General features: G+C 42.8%; 1 protein-coding gene across 2 annotated transcripts in view; it reads right to left on the bottom strand.

The window, feature by feature from the left end:
* Positions 1–1,322: 1,322 nt before the first annotated feature.
* The window catches only part of KDR (kinase insert domain receptor), a 43,368-nt gene continuing 17,301 nt past the window's right edge, over positions 1,323–27,389 (bottom strand). Inside the window, exons 13-30 of one of the 2 annotated variants that reach the window (XM_031434449.2) lie at positions 26,650–26,991; positions 24,465–24,611; positions 23,633–23,764; positions 21,223–21,329; positions 20,658–20,793; positions 20,193–20,297; positions 18,729–18,842; positions 18,060–18,148; positions 17,302–17,455; positions 15,288–15,385; positions 12,814–12,936; positions 12,559–12,670; positions 12,157–12,256; positions 11,648–11,753; positions 10,348–10,499; positions 5,359–5,458; positions 4,765–4,850; positions 1,323–3,007 (exon numbers count right to left, since the gene is read on the bottom strand). In XM_031434449.2, the coding sequence (XP_031290309.1) occupies positions 2,785–3,007; positions 4,765–4,850; positions 5,359–5,458; positions 10,348–10,499; positions 11,648–11,753; positions 12,157–12,256; positions 12,559–12,670; positions 12,814–12,936; positions 15,288–15,385; positions 17,302–17,455; positions 18,060–18,148; positions 18,729–18,842; positions 20,193–20,297; positions 20,658–20,793; positions 21,223–21,329; positions 23,633–23,764; positions 24,465–24,611; positions 26,650–26,991 (2,426 nt within the window). In that variant the 3' untranslated portion in view covers positions 1,323–2,784. The remainder of the gene's footprint in view (positions 3,008–4,764; positions 4,851–5,358; positions 5,459–10,347; positions 10,500–11,647; positions 11,754–12,156; positions 12,257–12,558; positions 12,671–12,813; positions 12,937–15,287; positions 15,386–17,301; positions 17,456–18,059; positions 18,149–18,728; positions 18,843–20,192; positions 20,298–20,657; positions 20,794–21,222; positions 21,330–23,632; positions 23,765–24,464; positions 24,612–26,649; positions 26,992–27,389) is intronic. The other variant, XM_031434452.2, reaches the window with a different exon arrangement.

Below are 27,389 nucleotides of genomic sequence, written 5' to 3'. Positions count from 1 at the left end.
GTGCGAAGTTTCAACTGAATCCAAATTCTTGGCAATGGAAACAGCGCCAGGGGCTGTTATGAGCAACAAAATCTCTTTTTCCTAAAATGAAGAAAATTCTGTATTTCTGTGAGGTCTTCTCCATCTTGAAAAGCTTAGACTTTTCTTCCGTTCATTCACTGGACAACACTGGTTCCAGGGAAATGGGAAAGATAGGACCAAGAGGCCTGATGCACAGTTTAATGACATCTGCCAGAAGACCCTACTCTGCTAATTCCAGCTAGTGCCCCAGTCTGTAAGTGCAGCCCCAGGAAGCACATACGCCTGGAGCTACCCTCTTTTCCATCATAAAGCTGTGCAGAATGTCTCAGGGAGATGACAGGGTTTGAAAATGCTACAATGTATATTTTCCAACCCAGGGGAAAAGAGAAATAAACAATGCTGCCATGATTGACCACTGCTTGAGGAAAACAAAGCTAGATCCCTACCTCACTCCATATAAAAAAATAAATCCCCAATGGATTTAAGCGTATCAGAAGAAGGAAGATAATTTAGAATTTGGGCTTAAGAATTGGGAAGACTTTCACCAATATGATTTTAAAAACTTAGGAGATATTTAAAAAAATAATAAAAGATAGGCCTATCCTCTGAATATTTAAACACTTCAAATGCTTGTATAAAAAAAATCCCACAAAGAGTTGGACTACTTTTTGGTGCCAATGATTTTTAGATAATTTCACTCACTGAATTCAGGCAAAAGTGATCATTCAAAAGGGCAGTGTTGGATCTGAGGTTCGGACACTGTACGGACAGCATAAACATTATCAAAAACAATAAATATGCCCCACACTTTCCTGCACTGTCAGGTCGGGCCCCTGTCTCGGGATCTCTTACCGCCTGATTTTCATGGTTGGTGATTCTAAGAGGCCCAGGGATTCCTCCAGGGCCACAAATACTGTTAGAGTACCTATCACGTGTCTCTCAGTCCATGTTTTCAGAATCTCAGAAGTGCTCGGAATAGAACGTGAGTGGGCATGCGCATGAATTACTTGTGTAATGCAGAAGAGGAGGGGAGAAGCAATTACACCTCAAGCCAGAAATAGTCACCCTCAAAACAGTTGGGATAGTATTATACCATTGTATTTTTTTTTTTACTAAGAATATGTTTATTGGATTATAAAGTATATAAACATTTTATGAAAATATCCTTTATCAGAAGAATAAGGGAACCAGTGAAAATAAAAAACAGCCACCTGGAGATGATGTCTGAGTCCCCCACCTCCAGCTTAGAAATGAGAGAAGTGACAGGGACAGTCACGCAATCTTGCAAAGGGATTCCTTCATTTTTCACTTTTTTTTTTTTTAATAAAATGGCAACAACTGCTAAAAGCACTATGACCTTTGTTATGCTACATAATACTGATACAAAATGTGAATAGTACAAAGTTCATTATATATAATATAAGGTTTTAATATATTACATTTGTTTCTACATAAACAGACTATAAATATATGTGCCATAGCATGTTTTATAGTCATGGTTCCCAGCATCTCACACTATGGTACCAAACGAAAAATACGTTTTCTTTTTTAAAAAGGAAAGAACAAGGGCAGAAACCAGTAGAAACAGCTTTACATGTTAAAAGTCTAAATAATACAAGATGTTGTTATAACTTTGGCTACACAATAACTGTGAAATCTGGCTAATAATTACTCGGAGGGTGAACAAAACCAAATTGGCTTTTACTAGGGTGTAGAGGCCAAAGTTCTAAAATACTGACTGGTTCAGTAAAATACTGAAGGGAGCGGGGAGGCACGGAGATGGGAGAAGGAACAAGAGTCAAATCCTTCCCAAAGCTTTGACACCACAGCTTGACACAGACCTACTGCATTCAGGCTCAGACGTGTCACATCAGGACAGATAAGTGCGTATCCGTCCAGAAGCCAGAGCTGGTTTATACAGCCAGAAACCTTCGCCGCGCCAGGGAGCTTCCATCTGCATGTCCTCTCTTTGTGCAGTTCTGAATCAAGGATCAGCCTGGGAGACAAGGAACCAGGGCTGCATCACTTCCTTCCTGGGGCTTGGCCAGGAGACACGTAAGAGTCCGGAAGGAACTCTCATTAGGAGTCGGAAACAGCGCAAGGAACTCTGATTTGGCCCCAGTGGGAAGAGCACGCAACCTTCTAAAACCAGTCGCCTGTCTGAAGCCTTGACGGTTCCTAACAGACCCCACGCCCACCCCACCAGAGCCAGCACCAGGCACGCAGCACTCTCTAAGCCAGCCAGCATCTTCCTTTCCATCCGTCCAAACCCGCCATGTAACACGTGGCTTGGGACCCACATCCTAAACAAAGCTTCTTACATGGACTCAGCCCTAAAAGTCTTTCCCATCTTCAACACCTAAAGCACTTCCATTGCCTGATTTATCGTCCAGGTGTCGACTCCCCAGGTACTGCTACTTCTTGGACGATGACGCCATGTCTTGAACATCTTTTGCTGTAACTCACGGGGAGACCCACAGTAGGGGGCATGATACATGCTTTTTAAATGAATGAAAAAAAAAAGAATAAGGTCAACAATAGGGGAGAAGACACAAACACATTCTTAGGTCACAAGCATCTTCTCAGGAAATGCCTAGAGGACTGGCTCCCTGCAGTTCAGCAAGGTCTTTTTTTTCTTTTTTTTCCTTTCTTGAAATGAAAATCAAATGTGGCTACTTCCTGGTGGTGGAAAGAACAACACTTGAAAATCTGAGCAGCACCTCTCATGTGATTTCCAGGAAGGGGGGATGTAAGTGCCTCCTTTTAAACAGGAGGAGCACTCAGTGTGGTCCCAGACTCAGGCTGGAGAATCTGAGCTGCACTGCCAGCTTGCGGTCCCATCTCCACCAGCTTTAAAAGTTCTGCCTCCTCGCTGGAGTACACGGTCGTGTCTGTGTCATCAGAGTGATACCCGGACTGATAGCCGCTCGTCTGGTTTGAGCCTTCAGATGCCACAGACTCCTTGCTCTTGCTGGGCATCAGTCCACTGGGGAAGAAAGGGCAGCTAAGTGAGTTGGCAGAGAGAAGGTGGTTTTTTTGTATCTTACCCTAACCCCATCCCCAACCCCGTGTGGGTTGTAATCTTCCTGGAGACACCAGCCCCTATCTCTCCCACTTGTTAGTCAACATATCAGGTTAACTCAGACAATGTCTATTTTCAGGTACCAGCATGAATTTGTAGTTTCAGATAAGTCCCCTTATTCAGGTCCAAGTCTTTCAAGCATGAGATGAGATGAAAGGCAGTTCTCCCGAGTTATGCAAAGGCTCCAACCAATGGAACATTTTTATAGCCTTGCAGATTGACGAGTTTGTATACAACGATAGGAGCCAAAGGGCTCTTTCATGACGGGAAAGGAAATTGGGATGCTCTGCAAGTCCATTGGTGCTTTCCCCCCACTGTCGATTAGGGGATTACAAGGCATGTGGATGGTGTTAATAAAATTCTTAAGCAACTTTAATAAGTCAAATCATGTGTGTGCAATCAAGCCAGACATGTCAAAACTGCTCTTTACTCATCAAACCCACATTCTTTGGAAGGAATGAGAACCTGGATCACTCAGCAGCAACCAGAGAACATTTTCAATGGCGTGGGATCGTGACAGATGGTAATCACGTCAAAGCTTAGAAAAAAGCTTAAAAAAGCTTTTTGTAGTTTAGTGTAGGTTGTATGAACCCTAAGCCATTTGGAAGTGTGGTGTTTTTTCCCTCTTAATAGGTGTTTTAGCAAGTTATTCATGTTAAAAATTGCAAAAAAGGATTTTATTAACTCTGTACTCATATACAGGTTAAAAGTTATTTCAAATAACTGGTAATACATTTTTTTCTTTCAATCAAATCTGAATCAAATGGACTTAAGTCTCAAATAATGGTGTGGTACACAGTCACTACTGAAAGAATATACTTTGAATCAATGAGTGAAATATGATTGGCTCTCACAATATCTTACTTTGGGCCCAAGGCAAGTAATAAAATTGTACAATGAAGTGTTTTAATGTTTTGGGGGTTGTTTTTACACGAGCATCACTCAATAGCCATGAGTGGTCCCATATTATCCAACAGTTAGATTATAAGTAGATCAAATTTTTTTTCTATTCTCACCTAGAGTAAACCTGCTAGCAAATAAATAACTACCCTGTATATTATTATTCTTACAAACACAGTGTCTCATTTATTTGTTAAGTTAAAAGCAGGTACATCTATTCAAAACAACTACAAATTCCTATGGAACTACATGGGGGAAATTATATTCAAAGCCAAGTTTAGTATTTTCCCCACAATTAAGTACTTAATAATTCAGTCAATAGTATTTAATTACTTTAAACAAATAGATATTGGCTTATTTATACATCATACTTCTTAAGAACAGATGCACCCATTTCTGTACAAGTTTCAAAATTCTTCAGAGTCTGCAAAGATGTCAATCATCTCGGTAGTGTTAAGGATCACACCCAATGACCTCTTTGTTTTAAGCCAGTACCACACAAACCACTAACCATAGTAAAGATGCCCAGAAATTCCCTACTATTCACAAATCCTCATAAAAATTGATCAAATCCTCTGATTTCAGATTCCTTTTTTAGACTTGCCAGTTAATTTGATTCGGTTCCTCTCTTTCTTAGGTTGATGCCAGTTTGCCCAACGGACAGACACAAAGAGGGAAAGCTCTGAACCTACACTGAAAGTCCTAAGTGCCTTCCAAAACTTTCTGCGGAAATTTGTCTTTTCTCTTTGGCTGAGCCTTACCTAAAAGATGGGGCTAATTTGGTTCTGTCTTCCAGGGTTTTCAGCTCTTCGGATGCAAGAACCATTCCACTGTCCGTCTGGTTGTCCTTTTTTAAGAGACAATGAGATGGCACAGTTGATTGAGCTTGTCCACTGACCAACTCCTTAATTAAACTGATTTCCTAACCCATCTATCGGACCACATTCCAAAGTTCTGTAGAGGGAGGTAAAGGCATCGTGACCCAAGAACCATGCAGGCTACAGGAGGAAGCAACTGCTTCCAAGAAATAGACCCAGGCCTGGAAGAAGAGAGGCACTTAGGATGAAGGAGCTGAGAAGACCCATTTCCTTCCCTCTTTCCACAAGGATACTATTCACACTTGAGTGGAAGTGGGCATGAAGCTGGACTGTCTGGAACCTTCTGCCAGGGGCTTCACTTATGGAAAAACCAAGGGTTCCCAAGAAGTTCCATGTCTATAATGACCCCTTGACACACGCCCTCAAGGACAGCCTTATAACGAGGCTCCAAGACTCTAATGCTTAGGCTAATATTTATCTAGCTAACGTTTCATCTTCTGTATTATTCCTGAGACTATTTTTAAAAGATGTACTTACATCTGGGATTACTTTTACTTCTGGTTCTTCCAACGGGATATCTTCAAATGTTTTTACACTCACAGGCCGGCTCTTTTGCTTACTGTTCTGCAGATACTGACTGCAAAAGAACAAATATTTATATTTGAGTGGTGGTATATTTGGCTACAGATCCCACAAGAGATACCTAAGTTCATTATCTTTCAACCACAAGTTTAATAGCCACCTTCAAAACATCCTCTGGAAAAAGAAAAACCAAACCAAACAAAAATCTTTCTCTGCCTGCACACACACTGAAGGCTTAATTTCCTGTGAAAGTCCATTTAAAAGTATAATACAACTGAAGGGCCTAGAAGAGCCGTTTTTCCTTTGAATCATACTTCTGAGGTCCAGGTCTGGACTGAAGACAACACAAGCAGACTCAAGATCAGCTGCCTTCTGCTTGGCTTCCTGATTGCCTGCGATTCCTCCACTGAGCTCCCTGCATATTACCGAGCATTGCACATCTCTCTGGCCATCTCCTAGGCAAGTTGTGCTAGACAATGCTCACAGAGCAACCATTCAATGAAAGATGGCCAGAGGAAACACCTGCAGAGCTCACTGAGTCTCACCTGGGTTCAGTGAAGGATGCTGAACCCAAAAGGGTCTGGAGACAATCTTCTCATTCTCCATGTAACAGAAGCTTACGGGGTGGAACGGAGGTGGGCTGAGTCTCACAGTCTCCTGTGTTCAGCTCACAGAGTTGGGGCTGTAGTTTGAGAGTTGCGAGATAGTTTGTCTATTTCTAAGTCTACCCCGGAAGACACAGATTTGGGAAAGTCATTAATTATTTCTATATCTCTGTTGCCCCATCTTTAAAAGGTACTGGCAATAGCTTTCCTTCCCTTACTCACAAAGATACCTGGAGGATGACTGACGTGATTAATGGTGGATGGTAAGTGGGTCTTAGAGCGACACGCCATCAAAGCTTGTTTTCCTCCTTTGCATTCCAAAGGGTACCAGTTTCTTTCAGGAGTCCAAAGAACAGGACTTGTCAGACATCACATCACCTGTTCCCTAGGGGAGCTCCTTCCCTGCCATGTGGCTTTGGGTGAGTCTGAGTGATTCTGTTAAAATCAGCCCAAGTGGAGAGAAGGAAGTCCTTTCCCAGGAAAGGACAGCAAATTCACTCTTCACTCTTAACCCAGTGTACTTCGATAACGGAAGCCCAGTCTCCCTCCCCTGCCCCAGGAGGCTGGTTCCTCCTCTTACATAGAAGAGAGTGAGGCTCACCAGTGATGTCCTCACTCAGGAAACTCCACAGGACAGAGAACATGATACACAAGAAGAGAGAAGCACCTACTTCTACGTCCAGTCCCTGAAAGTGGTGACTATCAAAATGTATTGGTACCACAGTCAATCATTCATTCATTCACTTATCCAGGAATCCTTTACTGAAACTCCCCCACGTGCCAGGCACTGTGTTAGGTGCTCCTCAACCACTGTCTCATGCATCCCCACAAACGGGGCCTCTCTAGGGGTGGCTATTATTCTCCCAACTTCAGATAAGGAACTGAGGCATAGAAAGGCTAAGGAGCCTATCCAAAATCACCTATTGGAATATCTGAATTATTATCTTGAGGGCAATGGCAGCCGCTGAAGAATTTTAAGCAGGAGATTGACAAAGTCAGCTATGCCCTTTAGAAAGATGACTCTGGGTTGAGGAGGGTAAGACCAGAGGCCATGAGACCCATGAGGGGGTGGTTCCACTACTCTAGGAGAAGGAGGAGTGGCCTGACTAAAGAAAGGTGATGCCCACAGGGTCTGGAGGAGTGGACAGATCCCAGAGGTATCTGGGATGTAGCATCAGCTGGAGTTGGTGAGCTGGGACAGTCATGCGACTGCCCTAGAACAGCCAGCTCCTTCCTTTCTGAGCCCAGTAATTCCCAACACTGCTTGACCCTTCAGAGTTGACAGGGCATTTTCATGGACATCGTTGCATCTGCTCTTCAGAAAACTACAAAACAGGGCTTATTATTATTATTATTTCCTATCTGGAGATGAGGAAGCTAGGCCTTAGGGAGGAAAGGGCCAGAACAGGGATTCAAACTTAAGTCTTCAGACTCTGAAGCCCACGTGGGGTTGGCTTTGTTTGTTTTCACCTTATTCCACATGGACTCCCTTGGACAAGCATCAGGAAGAGGAGGAAGAAGAGAGCAGTGGGTATGACTACGCAAGTCTTTATGAAGCACCGAGTGTGCGCCCAGCCCTGCTCTCACCCACATGTGCACTGATGGTGCGGTGAGGGGGGGGGGGGGAGGGGGACCGTGGGCTGTGAGACAGACAAAGGGTGGAGAAAGGACAGCTTCACTTCAAGCAGTCTAATATGAGAGCCAAATTCAGGGACATCTAGCCAACAGGCCGTCTCAGGCATCAATCTACAGGGACCATTTAAATCATCACTAGCAATTAACCAAAATGAAAAAAAAAAAAAAAAAGTTATGTGCCAGAACCTTTCTTTGGGAGAGAACTGAAAAGAAATCTTTGATAAGCTGCTTGGAGTGGGAGGTGAAACTCCCAGGAGAAATGGTGGAGCAACCGCAGATGGTCCCCAAACTGCCCTCCAAGAAAGACGAGTCCAATAAAGGTGTGTTTTCTTGCAAGAAGCATGCAAACCTGGGGCTAGAGCTGATCCACAGGGGAAATTGGAGACGAAGCTAAGTCTAGACACTAGTGGGCCTTCCTCCTCACCCTTCCCCCACCTACCACTCAGCCTCTTCTCTAAATACATGCTGAACAAATATTTTCAAAATAGTTTAAAGGGGCAAAAAATCATGAGGTCGGCTCCCACTGTGATGTCTCTGTCCAGCTCTATTTATAACACAATGAAACTGAAAATTATAAGGAGGAAGCAAGTGAGAGACTCCTTGGCTTTTCTCCTTGACGGGAAATGTGAAAGATGAGTGAACAAGTCCCCTGAGAGTCACCCCAGCCTCACCTCTTCCTCCCCAGGGAAGCAGGACCACAAGAGAGCATCAAAATGAAATGTGCCGTGTGCAGACACCTCGATCTTGCCTTTCATTTAACCCAGATGATTAAAATGTGACCGTGGTCTCTTATTTTTATAAAAAGGGGGAAAGGAGGAGGGGGTTAAGTGGGGAAGCAGACATAAGGCTCTGATTTCCATTTTATTTTTCAAATTATGGCTGGATAAAAGAGAAACTGGACTGGAAAGACCAATTCGAAAATCACAGACAGAAAATCAGAGCCAGGCCTGTGTTGGGAGGGTGGTGTCACATTTGTCCACGCTTCTGGGGATAAATGCTAGCAGCCCTGTTGCAGAGCCAGCCTCACACTTGGCACTTCCATTACACACGCATGACTTCATCGACTCTCGGCACCATATGCAAAGCGCCCGAGTGAGCCAAGAGGCTGCCAGCTTGGGTCCTCACCCCACCTGGTCACAGAAAACCCAAGAAACATAGCTCATGATCAAATGGCATTGCGATAAAGCAGAAGGCAATGGTGTTGTGGGAATCATTACCATGCTGGAAGGCCAGCTGAACTTGAACTAGGACTTTTTAAATGTGGGAGTGGAATGATGGGTTTTCATTTCATTACTTTTTCTCTTTGAGGCCTCCTCCATGGTATGGAGTTAGGTATCAGAGGAACTGGATTCATCCTAGGGATGTGTATTTAACAGCTCATTTAATAGCTATCATTGATTGAGTCGTGTCTAGGTGCCAGACACTCAGAAATTCATTATACTATGTAATCCTCAAAGTACTCATTTTTGTACAACACCAGCATCCTGGCCTGGCTCATAGTGAAGATTTGTGCCAGGTCACAGCTGCAAAGAGCAGATTGGGAACCCAACCCAGTTCTCTTTAACTCTAAAATCTGGACCTTTAACCACAGTGTTGTATTCTCCCCGGGTAACTGATCTGAGCCTCATGTTTAACATCCACATCATAAAAGATAACAGTTTCTACCTTGCCCAGTGCTGGCTACATCTGATAACACAAGGAAAAGTTCTTGGGAAAATGCTGAAAGTTCTTGACACAAACGGAATGGGCAGCTCACTAGTTGGCTTCTAACCGCTTGGAGCTTTCTCCTGTCTCATGACAGTGTCCCTGCTGTCCTCTCTGTGTGCCTCCATGAGCCCAACTCTCCAGGGTGACTCCCACCTGCCACCCGGCAACCTGGCCAAGTGCTGGAGCCCTGTGCCCCTCCCTACAGCCCCAGCACACACGGCAGGGAGCGGCCAGGCTGGGCCCACGCTGTCAGGGGTCCGGTTGCAGGAGGAAAACACCCAAAGGGGTGGGAACAGCAACAAAGCAAAGTGAAGTAGTCCCAGGCTTAGTAAAAGGCAATTTTAATACCGTATTGTAGAAGCCAGTTCAACTCTCTCCTTATGCACAGGTGCTGGGAGAGAATAAAAGAAAGCTGCCTTTAGAAACCCCGCTACTTATCAGAAAAACACTGCAATACATATGTTTTAAATAAGCCCAGAAGTTCCATTATGCAAATAAAATGCTGAAAATCAGACTTGGGAGGGGCTTCTAAAGATGCACTGTCCAGTCTAATTCAGGACGCATCCCCGTGGCATCCTGTATCCTAGCCAGAGAGGCAGAAGTGTGTTTTCATAGATGCAAAGAACTCTTCCTTCCTGAATCTTTCCTAAGCCATTTAATTCATATTAATAAAAGAGTACATGGGGATAATTTAAATACAGATGTCTTTGTAAAACTGGTCTCTTTTGCTGGAGATTAACAAACTGTGGCATTCCAGTTATTTGCAGCTGCAGGGCCTAGGATTCTGAAAGGAAGAGCTTCAGCAGCAATGTGGACCACAGATGGAGGGAGATTCACCTACCCAGACCCTCTTCAAGGAGCACTTCTCAGGGTGAAGGTTAAATGTGCAAGGGAAATGCAGCAGCTTTATCCAATGTCCGTTCCTCCACCCCCCTCCCCAAGACTACCTGGAAGCCCTCTCTCCACCCCGCCGGGGGATGTGGACCAGATACAGTACCTGATTCCTGCTGTGTTGTCATAATGGAATTTGGGGTCACACACTTCCTCTTCCTCCATACAGGAAACAGGTGAGGTAGGCAGAGAGAGGCCCGAGTCCTCTTCCATGCTCAAAGTCTCGGAGATGGGAAGAACAATGTAGTCTTTGCCATCCTGAAACAACAAACACAGAGCGCTGTTGTTATGGCTTCAGTCCTTCAAGAGCCTTTTCATGGAAAACAAAGGCCATGGGGGCTTCTTGTTTATGGGGAACGTGGCTTTTGTATCTGAAGGCAAAACTTTAAGATGACTTTAAAAATGGCTTGTCAAAAACAGAAGGGCACTTGAAAGGGACGTGTATATGAAAGGATATTAAAGGAACTAACAATAACCAAGATGGGTAAGGGGACCACAGAGAGAGATGGCTACAACGAACATGCGGAGCTGGGAAATCATTTCTTCACCAAGTCCTGTCGACAGAAGCCAGGTCCTTGAAAGGGCATGTCATCCAGTTTTAGCCTCTACACTCCAAGACAATGGGAAAACTGATGACAGTTCAAAGAAAAGCAATAAATGTGCAGGGAAATGGGTCTTCCAAGAAAAGGCTGCACAACTTTAACATTATTTCATCAAGAGAAAGAAAGAAAGGGCAATTTGATGCCGTTAAATGTTTGGAAGGTTTATTGATAAAGACAGATTTGACCCATTGTCCCCCAGCTGGTCAAAAGCAGGAGGATATTGGTTTCTATTCACTGTAGTAAGAGGTGCTGACTAGAGATTAAAAACTTCCTAATGCGAAAGGCTACAACTCTAAAATCCTCCAGTGGAAGTTATGGAAGCCTGGGATTTTACCAAGGAAAAAGCCACCTATTTTGCAGGGTTCAAATGTATTTTTGCCTGAAGAATGTATTTAAAATTCCTTGAAATTCTGTCCACTGGAGATACCCGGTGTATCAACTAGGTTTTGGTTTTGGTTTTGGTTTTGGTTTTGGTTTTTATGAATATGAGATACACTCTTCTAAAGTTAAAATACATCAATATTTTATCAAATGGATACATCAGTATGTATTTTTACTGGTTACCAAAATACACATTGGTAAAAATAAAAGTGATCAGCTCCCAGGTTTGAAGTAGGATCTCATCTCTCTAAAGGGGTAATTATAGCTTTTAGAGAAGCATTACTGCTCCGACTGGGAAGAATTGTAGCTCCCTGTGCAGTGGCTGAGAGGCTGGCGTGGTGGCTGTGAGAAGGTCTAGGCAGCAGAGGAGCCCCTGACACCTAAGAACTCTTCGTAGAAATTTCTTGGATGGAGGTCACAAACCTGCTGAGCGTTAGCTTGTAACAGATTCCCCAAATGTTCCACCAGCTCTGAAAACGTGGGTCTCTGGTTGGGCTCCCCATGCCAGCAGTCAAGCATGGTCTGGTACCTAGAGAAGCAAAACACTGATGTCATTAACTGCCTCCTTCCTCCTGATCTGATGCTGAAAAGTAGCACGGGAATGAGCAAACATTTCTAAAAAGTCCACTGTGATGGTAAATAGGGATATGAAAATGTGTAAGACACAGAGCCCTACACTTGGAGCATCAAGTGTGTCGAGAAAAGGAAACATTATAAATCAACATCCAATAAAAACTGACTGGCTGGTATAGATAAAGTGCTGTCATTTCAAGAAGGATGACTCTGTACTTGAGATTATCAAAGAAGACCTCAAGGGAGAAGTAAGACACAAACTGGGCCATGAAGGAGGTTTATATAACAGAGAGTCTTCTCAGCAGGGCAAATTTTTGTGAGCAAAGAAGGAGGATAGGAACATGCTTGTAAAGTCTTACATTTCTGGTGTGGTGTAATCAGGGGCTCTCATCCGAGTTCCTTCTTTCAATCGCCTACAAAATTCCTCATCAATCTTTACTCCAGGATATGGAGAAGCACCTAGAATAAAACAGGAATGGGACATGACTGATTGGATTTTTCTCTTGCAGAAAGCCCTGAGCCTGATTCCTGAACACCTTCTTCCCATACATACCTCTTTTCCTTCCTTTCTTTTTGCTTTTCTTTTCTTTCTTTCTTTCTTTTCTTTTTTTTTTTTTTTTTTTACATTTTACAACCCAAAGCCTCCAAGTAAGTTTCACCCAATAAAGGTGGAATACAGGCAAGGGAAAAAGCACACTGGAGCCACAGACATTTATCATTCTATTTGGGTATGGATGGAGGGACAAAGAGAAGAGACTTACCTAAGGAGAATATTTCCCAGAGCAGGACACCAAAAGACCACACGTCACTTTGAATTGTGTACACTCTGTCAAAAATTGTTTCCGGGGCCATCCATTTCAAAGGGAGGCGAGCCTATGGGCGTAGGGAACAAGGGGTGAGAACCCAACTCAGCAAATATCCGAAGAAAAAACTTCCTTTGTCTCTGAACACAGCTTGCTAAGAGAAGTTTGAATTCTGCAAGTTAACAGATCACTGGGTACATCTTTGAAACTTACATCGCCTTTCCTGACATAATCTGGGTCTTTATAAATGTCCCGGGCCAAGCCAAAGTCACAGATTTTAACTACGTTCTTCTCCGACAAGAGGATGTTTCGTGCCGCCAGGTCCCTGTGGATACACTGCAAAAAGAATCGTGTACGTTAGGACTAGCTCGCATAGCTGATCTCTTCTACATCTGTTGTGACCTCATGCTTTAAAAAAATAAAAAAACCCACATCAGAAAACCAACTGATTAACAAGCACTGGGTTAACATCTTTTATCAACACTTCAGGAAAAAAATCTGTGAGTTTCGTTGAGACACACATCTGTTTATTCCATAAACAGCCCACGACTCTGGAATTAAATAATTAAGTTATAGCCTGATGATGGAGTCATAAATAGATTTCTCTTGGACACAATTAAGAATGTGTTTCTGGTCACATCCACACATCCCTTTTGCCTGGCACCATATACGGTTAAAACGTGTTATCCTAAGGAGGCCCCAGAGTGGGATTTATTTTGAATGAATGCATGGAAATCAGAAGCAAGGGGCTTCCCTTGGTTTGGTGCCCTTTGTCGGTTTCTCCGTTCCATATGTAACTGAAGCTGGACCAGCTCTGAGAAACAGTTCCCAGGGGGTGCTCATCCTCTTTTCAAAGTGCTGGATTGTCAGAGATGTCGATTAAAGCACATCCAGCCTCTCACCTGTCAAGTGAATTCTCTGGTGCACTACAAAGGGAAACCAAATTCTCCTTGGCTTTCCTTCTATTCTTGCCTGTTCCTCAGTTTCTCTCTTCTCTGTATCCCTTAACTTCTTCTTCTTATTTTTTTTTTTATTTTTGTATCCCTTAATTTCATCTGACTTCCTACACCTGAAAGATTTATGAGAGCACAGGAGTCTAGGGGAACTTTTAGAAATGGTGAAAACTCAAGTCAGTGCAGGAGTGCTGAGCGAGCTAGGCATAGCAGATCCCCCGCCTCCAACTGCGCGTCTGTATAGCACTGCCCTCTGAATGAGGCACGTTCAAAAGCACACTGTCTGGCATGACTGAGCGCGACAGGAGCTTCCCCAAAGCACAGTTCTTTCTACTTTGCCCCCAACCAAAGAGCTTCCTTTTTCAAGCCAGCAACCTGGTGCTACTCAAGAAATCAGCTGGTAAATAAGTTCATTTGTACCATTTTTTAAAGATTCTGCATATAAGTGACATCATATGAGACTGGTGCCCTGAAATAAAAGCTGCACTTTCCCTTAACGACAGAAAAAGAAAAGAAAAGAGAAAAAAGAATCAGATAGTAGATACAAGGGAAGTTACAGGATTGCCCCCCACCCCACCCCCTATTCCCTTTCCCATCAAAGGAACCCTGCCTAAATGGGAGACTCTGGCCCTAAAAAATAATATTAATAAAATAAAATTAGAATCTTCAAGAAGGGCCTTTCTCTTTGGGAAAATCCGATAAGATCCTACGTCTCTCCCTTCCTTTTGGGAGAGAGAAGACAAGCGCTCCCAGGCAGAAAAATCTGAGATCCTGAGACTCTGGAAGTTGTGAAAAGCTTTAAACCTCAGAAAAAGAAATGGGTAAGGGATTCAACTCATTTAGAAAAGAAACCAGAACTTTAAGTCTTTCTTCCCACAGCAGGCTGCAGCAAATGCCTTCTGTCAACTAACAATTTCTCCTGTAACTTAATTTGAATTTTGTCTGGTTTGATGTCAAACCATCCATTTTACTCTTTCCAGGGGGTGACCTGCTCCCTCCGCAGTGTTTACAACCTTTGGAATGTTTGTAACTTGTCACGTACTCACCTCAGCCTTTGTTTGGCCCATTTTTCTAATTTTAGCCCTTTTAATCGCTCTCATCTAAAGCCTGTCCTTCCTGGTTTCTAATTATACAACTAACAAATACTTTTTGATGGATGGAGATGAATGTAAAATAAATTAAAAGGAGACTCTCCTGTGCCAAGATATCTGCAAGGCTCCGTCCCTCACCTCTTCCAGGTCATTACTCAAATGTCACATTCCCCTAAAGCCTTCCACGTCCACTTTGTTTAAAATTGACGTACGCAAACACAAAGACATACGAACATACAAACATACCACTCCTGTCTACTCTGTAACTCTTTCCTGCTTATTTTCCTCCACAGCGCTCACTCCCATCTACCCCACCAGGCATTGCACTTGCTCTATTGTTTGTTCCACCCACTAGGATGTCAACTCCATGAAGGTGGAGAGTCTTGCCTACTTGTTCACACAGTATCCTTAGTGCTGAGAACACCGCCTGCCCTTGGGAGATGCTCAGTAAGTATTCATCACATGAATTAATTTCATGACATTCTAATACCCTCTTATTTAGCAGAAATGGGGCCTCCTCAGTAGCGCTCTTTTAATAGTCCCAGGAGTGGTGAATGAATTGCAGTCCCAAGCAAACGTCGATGGACATCTAACTGGACATCTGACTTCCAAATCTGTGCCGTGAAGGGATGCATGGTCTCACCTTCCGTGATGCCAAAAACTCCATGCCTTTAGCCACCTGGAAGCTGTAACAGATGAGATGCTCCAAGGTCAGGAAGTTCTTGTACAGATCTTCAGGAACTGTCAGAAGTACAGGAGGACAGAGATTGGTATTTTGACCAGAAACTATGTATTTCTAAGTGTGAGAGAGTAATCTTCATTTTAAAAATTGGGAGTCAAATTTCAGGAAGTAGAAGCACCCGGAAAATGTTTCTATCTCCTGTAAATATGCTGAATCCTGGTATATCCTTAGCCTTCATCAGACCCCTTAGCAAAAATACTGGTTTTTCCATTTTTGCCAAATTGGATGAAAAAATCCAGGAGGCAAAATGGAGGCAAAATTGTCACAGACGACAGAGATGTAAAAGAGGGCTTTTCCAAATTTGCTTTTGTAAACTGTTTTTTTTTTTTTTTCATGTATCCAGAGGGATAAACAATAGTTTCATATCAAGAACTCTAAAAATAAGACAACAATATTCAGGGTCATTGAACCTTTTCTCTCCAGGCTTTGTCCTGGAACAAAGGCGAAAGGTCAAACCATAATCTACAACGGATAACTAAAAATACCAGAAATATGTTTACTTCTCTCACTTTCAAGCTGAGAAAGTGCTGTAAGCACAGTAAATCTGGCCCGTAAGGATGCTGTTTCTCCTTCAAGGATATGAATGAGATGACAGGAAGACAGAGCGAGAGATGAATTTACGTAAATTCGTGGTATTTACTTCCGTGCAATTGGTACAAATAAACATTAAGACATTAATGGGTGTTTCAGATAAGATAAGACATGGCTTCATTCCTGGAGACAAATACCAGAGTAAATGAAAACTCAGTTGTAAAATAACCTTGTATGTATTAAAAAAGTTTATGAACCTTTTTTTCAATGATTTTCTGTGATTAGGGTGGAGGGCTCTCGTGACTAATGAATGAAACCCCTTTATTTTCCAGATGAAGAAATGGAGGCAAAATCCCAGGTCAACACCCCCTCTACTCCAATTGACTCCCTCAGTCCCTTGGGTTTCCAGCTCAATGACTGCCATTTTGTGAGAGAGCAGATGGGGCAGAGCTGGCTCCACTCAGCGTGCGCCCAGTTATGTGAGGTCTACACAACCTCCCCACGCTTTTTCAGACCAAGTTCCAGCCTCACACTGCCTGCTCAGCTTCTATGGGGGAGAAGTCAAATTCTAAGTTCTCTCTGTGGCCTTGTGTCAAAGGAAACCGAAGCGGATTTCTTCCAATATTTCATGGTTTTTCTTCTTTCGAGCTCACACTTCAAGAAGGGCCAGGTGTCAGGAATCCCCACCGCTCCCTCCATGGCACCGTCACTGCTCCCTCTGCGGGAAGCAGATATGCAGTGTATCCTGAAGCTGGAAGAGGTCCTGAAAGTCAGGCTGCGAACACAGCTCCCGTCATAAACAGCACTGAAGCATCAGGGGAAGCATAACGGGCTAAGGAAAAGTGGATTTACCAAGACTCCTCTGAAGAAGTGTGGAAGACTTAATGAGCCACGTGGGGAGGGGCAGAAACAAAAGATGCCTGCGCTGCCCGGGAGATGGCTGGGTGTGACTACGTGGATGGCTTCTGTTGTGCTGGTGAAGCAGGCGGTGTGGGGCTGAACTTCCGTGGGCGACAGGGAGGCTGGCAACCACCAGTGAGCCTCCTCTGCCCGTCCGGAAGATGGCACTGAGCCTCTCTTGCTGATAAGTGCTGACCCAAAACTTGAAGAGCATTGGTTTGACAATGCCAACTGCTTAGCTCTCCTGAGGGACAGAAATTTCTCAGGCTGCCCGTGCTCTGCCTCTCAACCTGGCCTGCTGCTTCTGTCGGCCTTCCACCCTACAGCTCTGGGGAGGCTGAATGGAGGATTCTAGAAATTCAGGCCTCTTTTAAATATTAGGTAGTTGTGGACTTTTCTATGACAAAATTCCTCATAACACCCTGTCACCTTGTCTGTTCCCACAAGAGCACGCGCTAGGTGTGGAAGAAGCAGTGGCAGGTACCTTCTTCTTCCTCCACATCACTGAGGGACTTCTCCTCAACAAATCCAGAGCTGGCTGAGCTCTGGCTACTGGTGATGCTGTCCAGGCGGCGTTTAGGGTCCACGGTGATTTCCCCAACGTACTCTTTCCCTTGCCGGAACCGTGCCCCTTTACTCTAAAATGAAGCAAATGAGCAAACTCCTTGAATATCAGAAAAATCTCTAAAACGTAGTAAACTATACAAACAATTATAACTATTAAAAGAAGACAAGTGGGACATAAAGTTCAAGACCATGGAACCTCTGGGCTGAAATTTTGGGTAAGTGTTCTACGTAGTAGATTTTCTTCCCTAAAGCCTGGTTGCTTTTTAGCTTGAAGAGCTAAGGGCCTTGTTTCAAGTTTCACTCAGACACACTTCCAACATTAGGCCGCTTTTGAGAGAGGGATTAACACTCCATAGGGCCAAATATGGCCAGGGTAGAGACAGAACAACCCAGAGCTGTCCTTCCCCTGTCATTCCTGTCCCTTAATCACACCCACCTTCCCCCTCCTTAGGCATCATCCACAACGGGTCAGGAGATTAGAGTCACAAAGATAACACATGAGAAGTACATGTCCTCCAGAAGGGAAAAGAGGATGTGACAACAGCCAAGAGGTGATGTGAAAAGATTCCTCACAAGTTCTTCACAGAATTTTAATGAAAAAATTTAACCTGAACAACTTTTGAGTTCTCCTCCATGTGTACAACGTGGCCACAGTTGAGTTAGGAAATGACATACCTTGTAGGGAACAAATTCATTTCTCTTGCTCCTTAAGTAAGTTGATAGGTTTCCAAACTTGCAGAATTCCACAATCACCATGAGTGGCCCTGCGGACAGCACAGTGTGCCAAGAAGTGAAAATGTGTTTTCACTCATGTTTCTCATCAAGTGCTTAATACATCAATGAGCCAGAAAATAATCATAGAAGAGGCTACAACCTTTCCCTGGAAATAGGATCAGAGAAATCAGCTGGTTGCAATTCCCTTCTGTTGTAGCTTTTCTTTTTCCAAAAGGTGATTCCACAACAAGATTAACCAACATTTCAGAAGAAAATCCACCCACTTGCTTTTCAACACAATCCCCTAAGATGACTCCATTTTAGAGTGAACTACTCTTCAAGTCTTTTGCTTTCAACTTTAAGGGGAAGTTCTCTTTTCTCATCTGAACACCTATTCCAAAAGTAGACAACTGTATTATAGTGATGTAGCATTTTTTTTAATTCACAGGAAGTTCTAGAATAATTTACAGCACCCCTTAAACCTCCATGAAATATGCTTATATCCAGGAATCTGCCAAAGTATCCTAAGGGAAGGGAATGAAGGCCATGGGAGTTGGGTGGTTTCCCTCAAATACTAACAGAGAAGTAGACGCCAAAACCAGGCAACCAGAACCATCCACAGACACTCACCCCCTGGCTTAGTACAGGCACCGAGAAGATTGACCACATTGAGGTGGTGACCAATATGAATGAGGATCTTGAGTTCTGACATGAGGGCTCGATGTTCGCTGTGTGTTGCTCCTTCTACAAATACAGAACAAAGAGGGAAATCACACATGTGGGCTTGACCTTAGCAGGATAATGCCCCACTGCATGCATCTCTGCAACTTCCCCTCCAGGGGTAATACCACTGTAACCCAGTTTACAGACTAGGTACATTAAAACGCAAATATAAATTATACTTTCTAATTCTAAATCAGATTCTTACTCTAAGTGCCCCCAGAATGTCTGCTACTTGAAGGAAGCCATCGTGAGGTCTTTTACAAAGTGGAAAACACATCTGCAGATGAAATCATGCCCAGATTTTCTTTTACAAAACCGGATTTTCTCATATCAGGTTGACTGTGCTTCTTAGCTCCTGATTATTTCAGTGCTTCCTCATAAGCATGTATTATATTCCCTCACATGTTAGGGGCTCTGCTGAAGTTCCCACCAATCTAGGCTGAGCAGGAAACTTAACAAGGGCCAGCTGGCAAAGCCAGCTGGCACATGAGGCTGATGAGGCTGAGTGTGAGTTTGATCCTGCACAGAGTGTTACACTTCCTTCTAATTCACAGACATGGTCCACACCCCAGGCTTTGATGAGCCACCTCAAAATTACATACCCCCCTCAGCCACAAGGGAGAGGAAGCAAAAGGAGAGAGATGGCTTCAAAAGGCACATGACTCCTGGCAAAGGGTCAGTAGCACTGTGTCCACCAATGAAAGCACGTCACAATTCTAGCCAAGAGCTTTATACGCATCACCTCCCCAGATTAAAATGGCAAGACCAGAATCCCATTACTGTTAGGTTTAACAGTTGTTTATGCAACTTTTAATTTCAAAATGTCACCCATAATCTTTTTTTTCCCCAGCACAACCATTCTTAGTTTGCATATTATCTTTTATATGTGACCCTCTTTTACATGTTCCAATTCTAGGGAACATGCTGGTTTTTGTGTGTGTGTGTGCTACTATTTTTACTTATTATATCAAATTTATTTTTCTGTTTCCTGATGGTCTATAATTATCCTACTAATGTACCATAGTATGCTAAGAAACAATTTTGATGAAACCAAGGTATTTTTTTTTCCTATAGCCAGGCCACTAAATACAGTTGTACAATCTGTGTCTTGCACAAGGGATCCCAGGCAAGGTGGGGCAGTGGAGGAGCTGAAATCCATTCTCAACTTTGCTTGCCAGGCTGTGGACCCTGGCATGAGGCTATAAAAGAGGAATTTTTTATCCAGTTTGCACAACAGCAACATACAGTGTGGCTGCATGCTTGGCTAGTGGGCCCACCTAGCCACAGAGCCACTGACACAAACCTTTCATTATGTTTAGAGATGGGGTGAAACAGATAGAAGGATATATCACCATATAAATTTGTTTTTACCTTTCAACATTTTGACGGCCACTGTCTTGCAAGTTGCTGTCTTGTCAATTCCAAAGGCATCTGCTTCAATCACTTGGCCAAAGGCACCACGGCCGAGAGGCTTACCTAGAGTCAACAAAGACAGGAACAACAAAACAGACTTGGACTATTTCACCACCAAGGTGACAGGCAGAGATTCCAGCTTGACAGAGTGACATACATCCCAGTTTAACATGGACGGTCCAGCTGACACCCTTGTCCCGGCTGAATGATTTAATACCTCCCTCTTCACTCTCCAAAATGGGTGATTATACAGGGCTCCTACTTCTAAGTGACTAAATGGATAATCACTCAAAATCAAGAGATGGAATGAATATTTCTGAATCGGAATCTGACATTTAAATAGACTAGATTTGTCACCATCCTAAAAGTAGAAGAGATGGCCTGGTAAACCCAGTATCAAATTAATATTCCTTGAAAACACACCTAGTTTCAGCCGGTCTCTGGGGAATTCCCATTTGCTGGCATCATAAGGGAGGCGTTCACAGTGTTCGTCCAACGGGAGTTCATCTGGATCCATGACGATGGACAAGTAGCCCGTCTTCAGTTCGCCTCCATTGGCCTGGAAAGCATTACTCCTTCCAGTCACACACAGCCTCTTGTTTGGCTGTTGTTTTTGTGTGCTTGTTATTGTTGTTTATAGAAGCCCCATTCTTAATGTCTCATTTTCTAAATGGCTCATGGAGTCTGAGAGTAGTCCTATTATAATCCCGCTTCCAGTGTCCCCTCAACCCCTAAATGAGCTCAGAATTAAATTCTTAAATCTTAATTACACTAGACAGTCCAAGCCCATTTCTTCTCTAGTTGCTTCTATCAATTAAAGCCCAGTGGTCCAAGCAAAAGAAAGTGGGCAAGAATGTTATTGTATAGAAATAAAATTGTGCCTATTGAGCCAACAACAATGGGAAGAACCAACCCAAAGAACCCTAGTCAGCTTTCATTAATCATGAAAGCCAACGTGCATGGGACAGAAGGGAAACTATTTTGTTACCCGCTTAACGGTCCGTAGAATGATGACAAGAAGTAGCCAGAAGAACATGGCAAGCACTGCAGTGCCCACTAGAATAATGACTTCCAAGTTTGTCTTTTCCTGGGCACCTGGGAAGACACAATTGAATGAGCGTCAACAATGGAAATTTATACCCTTTGATACAGAATGACAAAGTTCAACACTAATGCAAGATCTCAATGTTACCAAGTGGGGAAAATCCTAGACAGTCAGTCACACACCTCTAACTTGGATGGAGTTTACAGTATTCTTAATGGATAATTAAAGGTTTGCAAGACATTGCTCATGAAAACTTCCAACAATATATAATTCTAAAGTAATTAAGGAGAGAAATATTAATGTCTCAAAAGACAAACAGAAGGTGTTTGGGAGAAGAGCACACTTTGACAGAAAGAAAACAGATCACGTTCTATAAAGAAGAAAAGTATTCTATTTGGGGTAAATAAATGTCTGATTTTACACTGACAGTCTATGTTTTGATTTGTATGGAGTTTGAGGGAAGGATTAAGACAACAAGTAGGGAAATAAATTTAGTACTTTGGCCAGAAAGCAATGGGTGACCAGGCACTCACTAGGTGCTCATTACTTCAAATATGTCACATTTAAATACATCACTTTGTTTTCTCAACAACCCTCATTTTTCAGGTGGAGAAGCAAGCTCAGAGAGGTTAAGCTACTTCATCAAGGGCACACAGCAAGTTGGTGGAATGGTCAAGAGTTAAACAAGGTCTGTCCAACACCAGATAACATTACACTGCACTGTCCTCATGTGGCAGGAACCTCGGGGAGGAAAGAGAGCTGACGTGAGTACATCCCACGTGCCCTGGCAATATGAGTTTAAAACCACTCAAGAAAGGAAAGAGAAGAGAAAAAGCTAGAGGTCAGCAGGGAAAGCTGCAGATGCTCAGGACCCCAGAGGACAGCTCTAAGTGGGAAAAATTAAGTCCAGAGGAGGCTTTCAACTAAGAGTGATTAGCAGAGCAGTGATAAAGAAGCAATGGCCACTTAAGGCCTCCCATCGGATGAGGGCGGTGTGAATCAAACCGGGGCCACAAGCTGTGAGAGTGGCCCAGGCGGCCTCAAGAAGGCAGGAAGACAAGTAATTAGTTAGCAAAATAAGAGTGAACAGTTGAGAGACGAGCACCAAGTTTGCTTGGAAGTAGATTTCGTTTCTTGGGGGTATAACTGAAGTAATTCTCTATTTATACATAGAGATTTAAAAGTCCGTTTGTGCATAGTAAAAAAGTTCAAAGATTCGACTGTCTATATAAGCTGGTGCATTAATATTCCCATATTAACATTTGTGAACCTAGCAGCATCATTAAATATTTACCTTTTACTTTCTTAGTATTCTCTTCTGGTGAGAAGTAAATAAAACGTCGGTGCCAAGGTTACCTAGTTAAGCCTCGGTCACCAGCTGCAGACAGCTAACGGAGCTGAGGCAGGGCACAGCGGGGAGCTGGAAGTCTCCCTCCGGATTTGCTCTAAAGCATGAAGCACTTTGAAAGTGACAAAACCACCATGTCACTTGAAATCTTTATTTACTTCATGCATTTGAAATCTTTATTTGCAAGTGCAGCTGATGAAATGGAACTTGAAAAGAAGTCAAGGTATCGAGATGCAGTACTTGGCAACATAGATTTGACAGATTAAAGGGACTGAAATCTAGACTTTGAGAGACAAATTAGGATGAGTTCATAGAAATCCATCAGTTCCTCCATCCATCACCGCCCCTCTCACTCCCCTCCCTGCATACCATTCCTTCACCCACACAATACTGTTTTCATTGTGCCTCTGGTAGGTTAGTTTAAAAAAAGACATAGGAATATACTTTTGAAGATAAAATATTCTGTCACAAATTACCTTTCCCATCTGAGAATATGTCAGGACTCTCACATCATTCTTGCATACACATTTAGATAAGAACCTCAAATTTTTCATTTTCAGAGAAGCAATGGTCTATTGTTCACAAATGAATCTTAAATTATCTTTAGTCCAACAAAAACTATGAACCCTTGTGACTCTCTGGATAGCACTGATTTTCATGACTAGGCAGTAATTCTACCTAATAGATATAGAGGCATAATTTCCACAACAAGTTAATTGAGCCGTTCAAATGGAGAACGAATCACTGAAAGGAGGGCATTCCACCTGCCTGGCTGAGAATTTTTCCACATTGAGAACTGCAGGGATAGAAATGTGATGCAAGCAGAATTAAAATAACATTAATCATGCTTTCTGGTTAAAATAATATATACTTAAACTAGGAAATTTACAAAGAATATTAAAACCTGCCCATTTGGCTATGGTCCTGCCCAGCGTATACGAGTGTACGTAACATACATGCGAACTTTTTTAAAACCACTTTATGTGCCCGTGAATTCCCACTGACCTTCCACTATGAAAAATGCCTCCACTTGTGCACACCCAAGAACACTGCACGCCTGGCAGGTGTAGAGGCCTTCATCCTCCTTCCTCACCCGGCGGATAGTTAGGTTCCGGTTCCCATCTTTGAGCACGATGCCTAAGCGAGGAGGATAATGATGGTTTTTATTACGAGGTGGTCTGGTGGAGTTTTGCAGGGAAAAACTTTAAAAATATAAATGATGTCCTTTATCTTGGGCTATTATCTAAATCCAAAGAGTCACAGAGGATCAGCTGCTGACTTAGCACCCCTGGCTTCCATGAGAATTCAACAAGGCTCTGAATATTTGGATTCCCACCAAGTGAACCAGACCACGGACACTACGATGGCTTTTTTTCCCTACCTAAAACAAATTAAGAAATAATATGGCTTTTATACTGTATAATATAACTTATATGTGGAATCTAAAAAGTACAACAGACTAGTGAAAATAACAAAAAAGAAACCGACTCACAGATACAGAGAACAGACTAGTGGTGACCAACGTGGGGAGGGGAGAGGGAGGGACAAGACAGGGGTAGGGGATTAAGAGGTACAAAGTACTATGTATAAAATAAATAAGCCACAAGGATGTATTGTACAGCACAGGAACTATAGCTAATATTTTACAATAATTACAAATGGAATATAATCTTTAAAAATTGTGAATCACTATGTCATACACCTGAAACTTAAATAATATTGTACATTAACTATACCTCAATAAAAATAAATAATTTTTAAAAGAAATAATATGGATATTAGACAACATTTCCAGGAAAATTCTGCAACTAAAGAGAGACAGACATGCTCAATTCACCTGAGTCTTCCACAAGTGTCTCGTTATCTTTAAACCACGTAATCTGTGGAGGGGGATTCCCAAACGCTGTGCAGGACACTTCAATGGTCTCACCAATACTTGTTGTCTGATTCTCCAGGTTTCCTGTGATTGTGGGTGCCATGCGCTCTGTGCACAGGCACCAAAAAAAAACCAAAAAAATCATAGAACATTTAGCTATAACTTTTGAAGTGCTTTTAGTGTCAGTAAACTATTAAACCATTTACTAAACTGTTGATTTACTAAGCTGAAAATATGCAGAGGTTGGTCACTGTGATCAACCTGGTCACTGAAGTTAAGTGAAACAAGTCAGTTCAGACAGATCACTGCCTTTCTTTGAACGTTCATACTAGTGACCTGAGCTGGTAATCACACCACAAAATAAAAGTTGTCATATGGGCTTCCTGCCCATGAAATAAATAAATAAATCCTAGCCAATGACACCCAAAAATTCTGCCATGTTTCTCTCAGAATGTGCAAAACCTCAATGTAATTCAACAAAAAAAGGCTTTATATTTATTTGGTACTTAAAAAAAAACTCATACTATTTCCATTGCTCACCATCAGTCCTATGGTAGGCAGCATTAGCCTGATTTTGCAGATGAAGGAGGGTTAAACAACTTGTCCAAGTCCCTCTAAGTAAACAGATGAACTCATAATAGATTTACATGAGCCGAAAAGACTAGTCCAGTACTATTTCCTCTAAATAAAACGACACTTGAAGGAAAGTCAAAGATGTAAAGAAAACAAAGCCCATGGGTCCTTGTTTAAATATACAGGACAGCTTTAGATTTACCCCTTTCCTACAAATCATCAAAGTGCTGTAGAAATATCTTGTCCAAACATCAAAAGGAATCTTGCAGAAGAAATCCACGTCAACATTTAGCAAAATGAGAATACCTCGACAGTGAACTACACTGGGGTTTAAGCAAATGGACTCTAGTTTATTTCTAAGAATAATTTTTGGAAAACAACTTGAGAGTCCTTATGAAAGCAAACTAGCTCATCGTGAGCACTATTTCCTGGGCATGGCAAGCCCGCAGCCTCTTTCACATCTCTGTTGGAATTTTTTCATTAGCTTGAAACCAGACCAGTCACCAAGGTGAACAGAAAAACCATGGTCATATATATGTGGTGTGATCTGAAGAGCTCTGGGATGACTTCACCCCAAAACATCTCTTCTTCTGCCACCTGAGTCTTAACTCTAGCAAAATCCATCCTAGTGGCTGTCGGAAGATACCTCTTAAAATATGCCAAAGCCTCTGAAGATATTATTCCGCTAAAACTTAAGTATAAATTACTTTATCTGGGCAGTTCCCTTTCTTCACAGTGAAAAACCGGAACATAAGCATCCCAGAAACTGGGTAAGAAAACAAAGGAGAGGAAAAATTAGAAGGAGATGGCAAAAAGAGAAACTCCCCAAATTTGCCTAATTTTCTCAGAGACAGAGCCATGGCTGCATAGATTTTGTGCAAGGAGCAAGGTTAGATGAGGTGTAGAGGGTGGCTTCATGTGGAATTTACAAAGCTCTCTGCTGATTAAAATGATCATCTCATTGACCCTGAGCTGTACGGCAGAGGTACAGGCAATGAGGGTGGCACCCCTCCCAGGGGCTCTCAGAGGTGGTAAGCAACACCATCACCACACTCTTCTGGCAGCAGATGTCTTATCATGCACCTAATCTGTACCACTGTGTCTGGAGCCAACCAAGAAGTAAAACAGAAAACAACCCCTGTCCTCAAGAACACAGAGACCACACGGTACTGCGACAGGCTGGTGGTGGTCTGTGTTCTCACCCTCCCCACCTACTCCCCACTGTGAAGTTCCAGCACCCTCCTAGCTCATGGTGGGCATTCCACAAATATGTGTCTCTTTAAATAAATGGATGCCCAAGAATAGGGCAGAACTTGACCTGGTTCAGGGTAATCCCTTGCAGAAAATAGTGAGTTACCCCACCATCAGGGTTGGAAAGAACCGTGTTGTTTTCTTTTTAATACATCACTTCATCATGATGAGCCTCCTCGTGCCTCGAGGACTTTCAGTGAGTAAGGTAAGTGTTCACGAGTCTACTTCATAAGCTCCTAGCAGACAATCTTCACACAGCCCCCTGAACACTACCTTTAAGGATTTCCAACCATCTCCGGGTGGTCCAGAGTTACCTCCTTACCTAGGACTGTGAGCTGCCTGGCGACACAATGTCTTTTCTTGGTCTTCCTGTCCTGAGCAAAGCAGACGTAGTCTCCCTGATCTTGCAAGGATGCATTCTGGAGCTCCATGATCAAAATGTCATTGGTGCTATTAGAGAACATGGTGGCGTTCATTTTCCAAAGAACATCCAAGTTTTTGCAAATAGGTGTGGGCAACTCTCCTGTGCGGACTGGTAGAGCCTGGGGGCCAAGCTTGTACCACGTGAGGTTCTCAAACATAGTTCTGTCCGCGGAGCACTGCAGAGACACGCTCTCCTGCTCAGTTGGCTGGGTGCTGGGTTGCAAGGTGATTTCAGGACCCCCTGAAAGGTAAACCCCCTGTTAGAAGATAGTGACTTAACTTGGGCAGCATGCTATTATTTTCTTGTTGCCTTCAGCCTGTGATAAAGCCCCACGAGAAGTGAAGCTCCAGCAATCCCAGACAATGTAATATAAGAAGACAGCCAACTGGACAGTTAGGTTTCAAAATGTACTATTTGATGAAACTATATTATTTGGAAATGTAAATTAATTCCTCAGATATTTATCAAATCTTCACTTTGAGCTCGAAACATGGTTTATAAGATTTTATTGAAATCCAACAAAATTCAAAGCAGATAATTATAACATGGAATATCAAAAATTAATTCTTCATGAATACCTAACACTCACTGAGAGGAAAGCTATATTTATTACAGTGAATTAGCCTAGACTGCAATAT

This window comes from Camelus dromedarius, chromosome 1, assembly GCF_036321535.1.
Source record: "Camelus dromedarius isolate mCamDro1 chromosome 1, mCamDro1.pat, whole genome shotgun sequence".
Taxonomy (NCBI): Eukaryota; Metazoa; Chordata; class Mammalia; order Artiodactyla; family Camelidae; genus Camelus; species Camelus dromedarius.
This window is presented reverse-complemented; position numbering and strand designations above follow the sequence as displayed.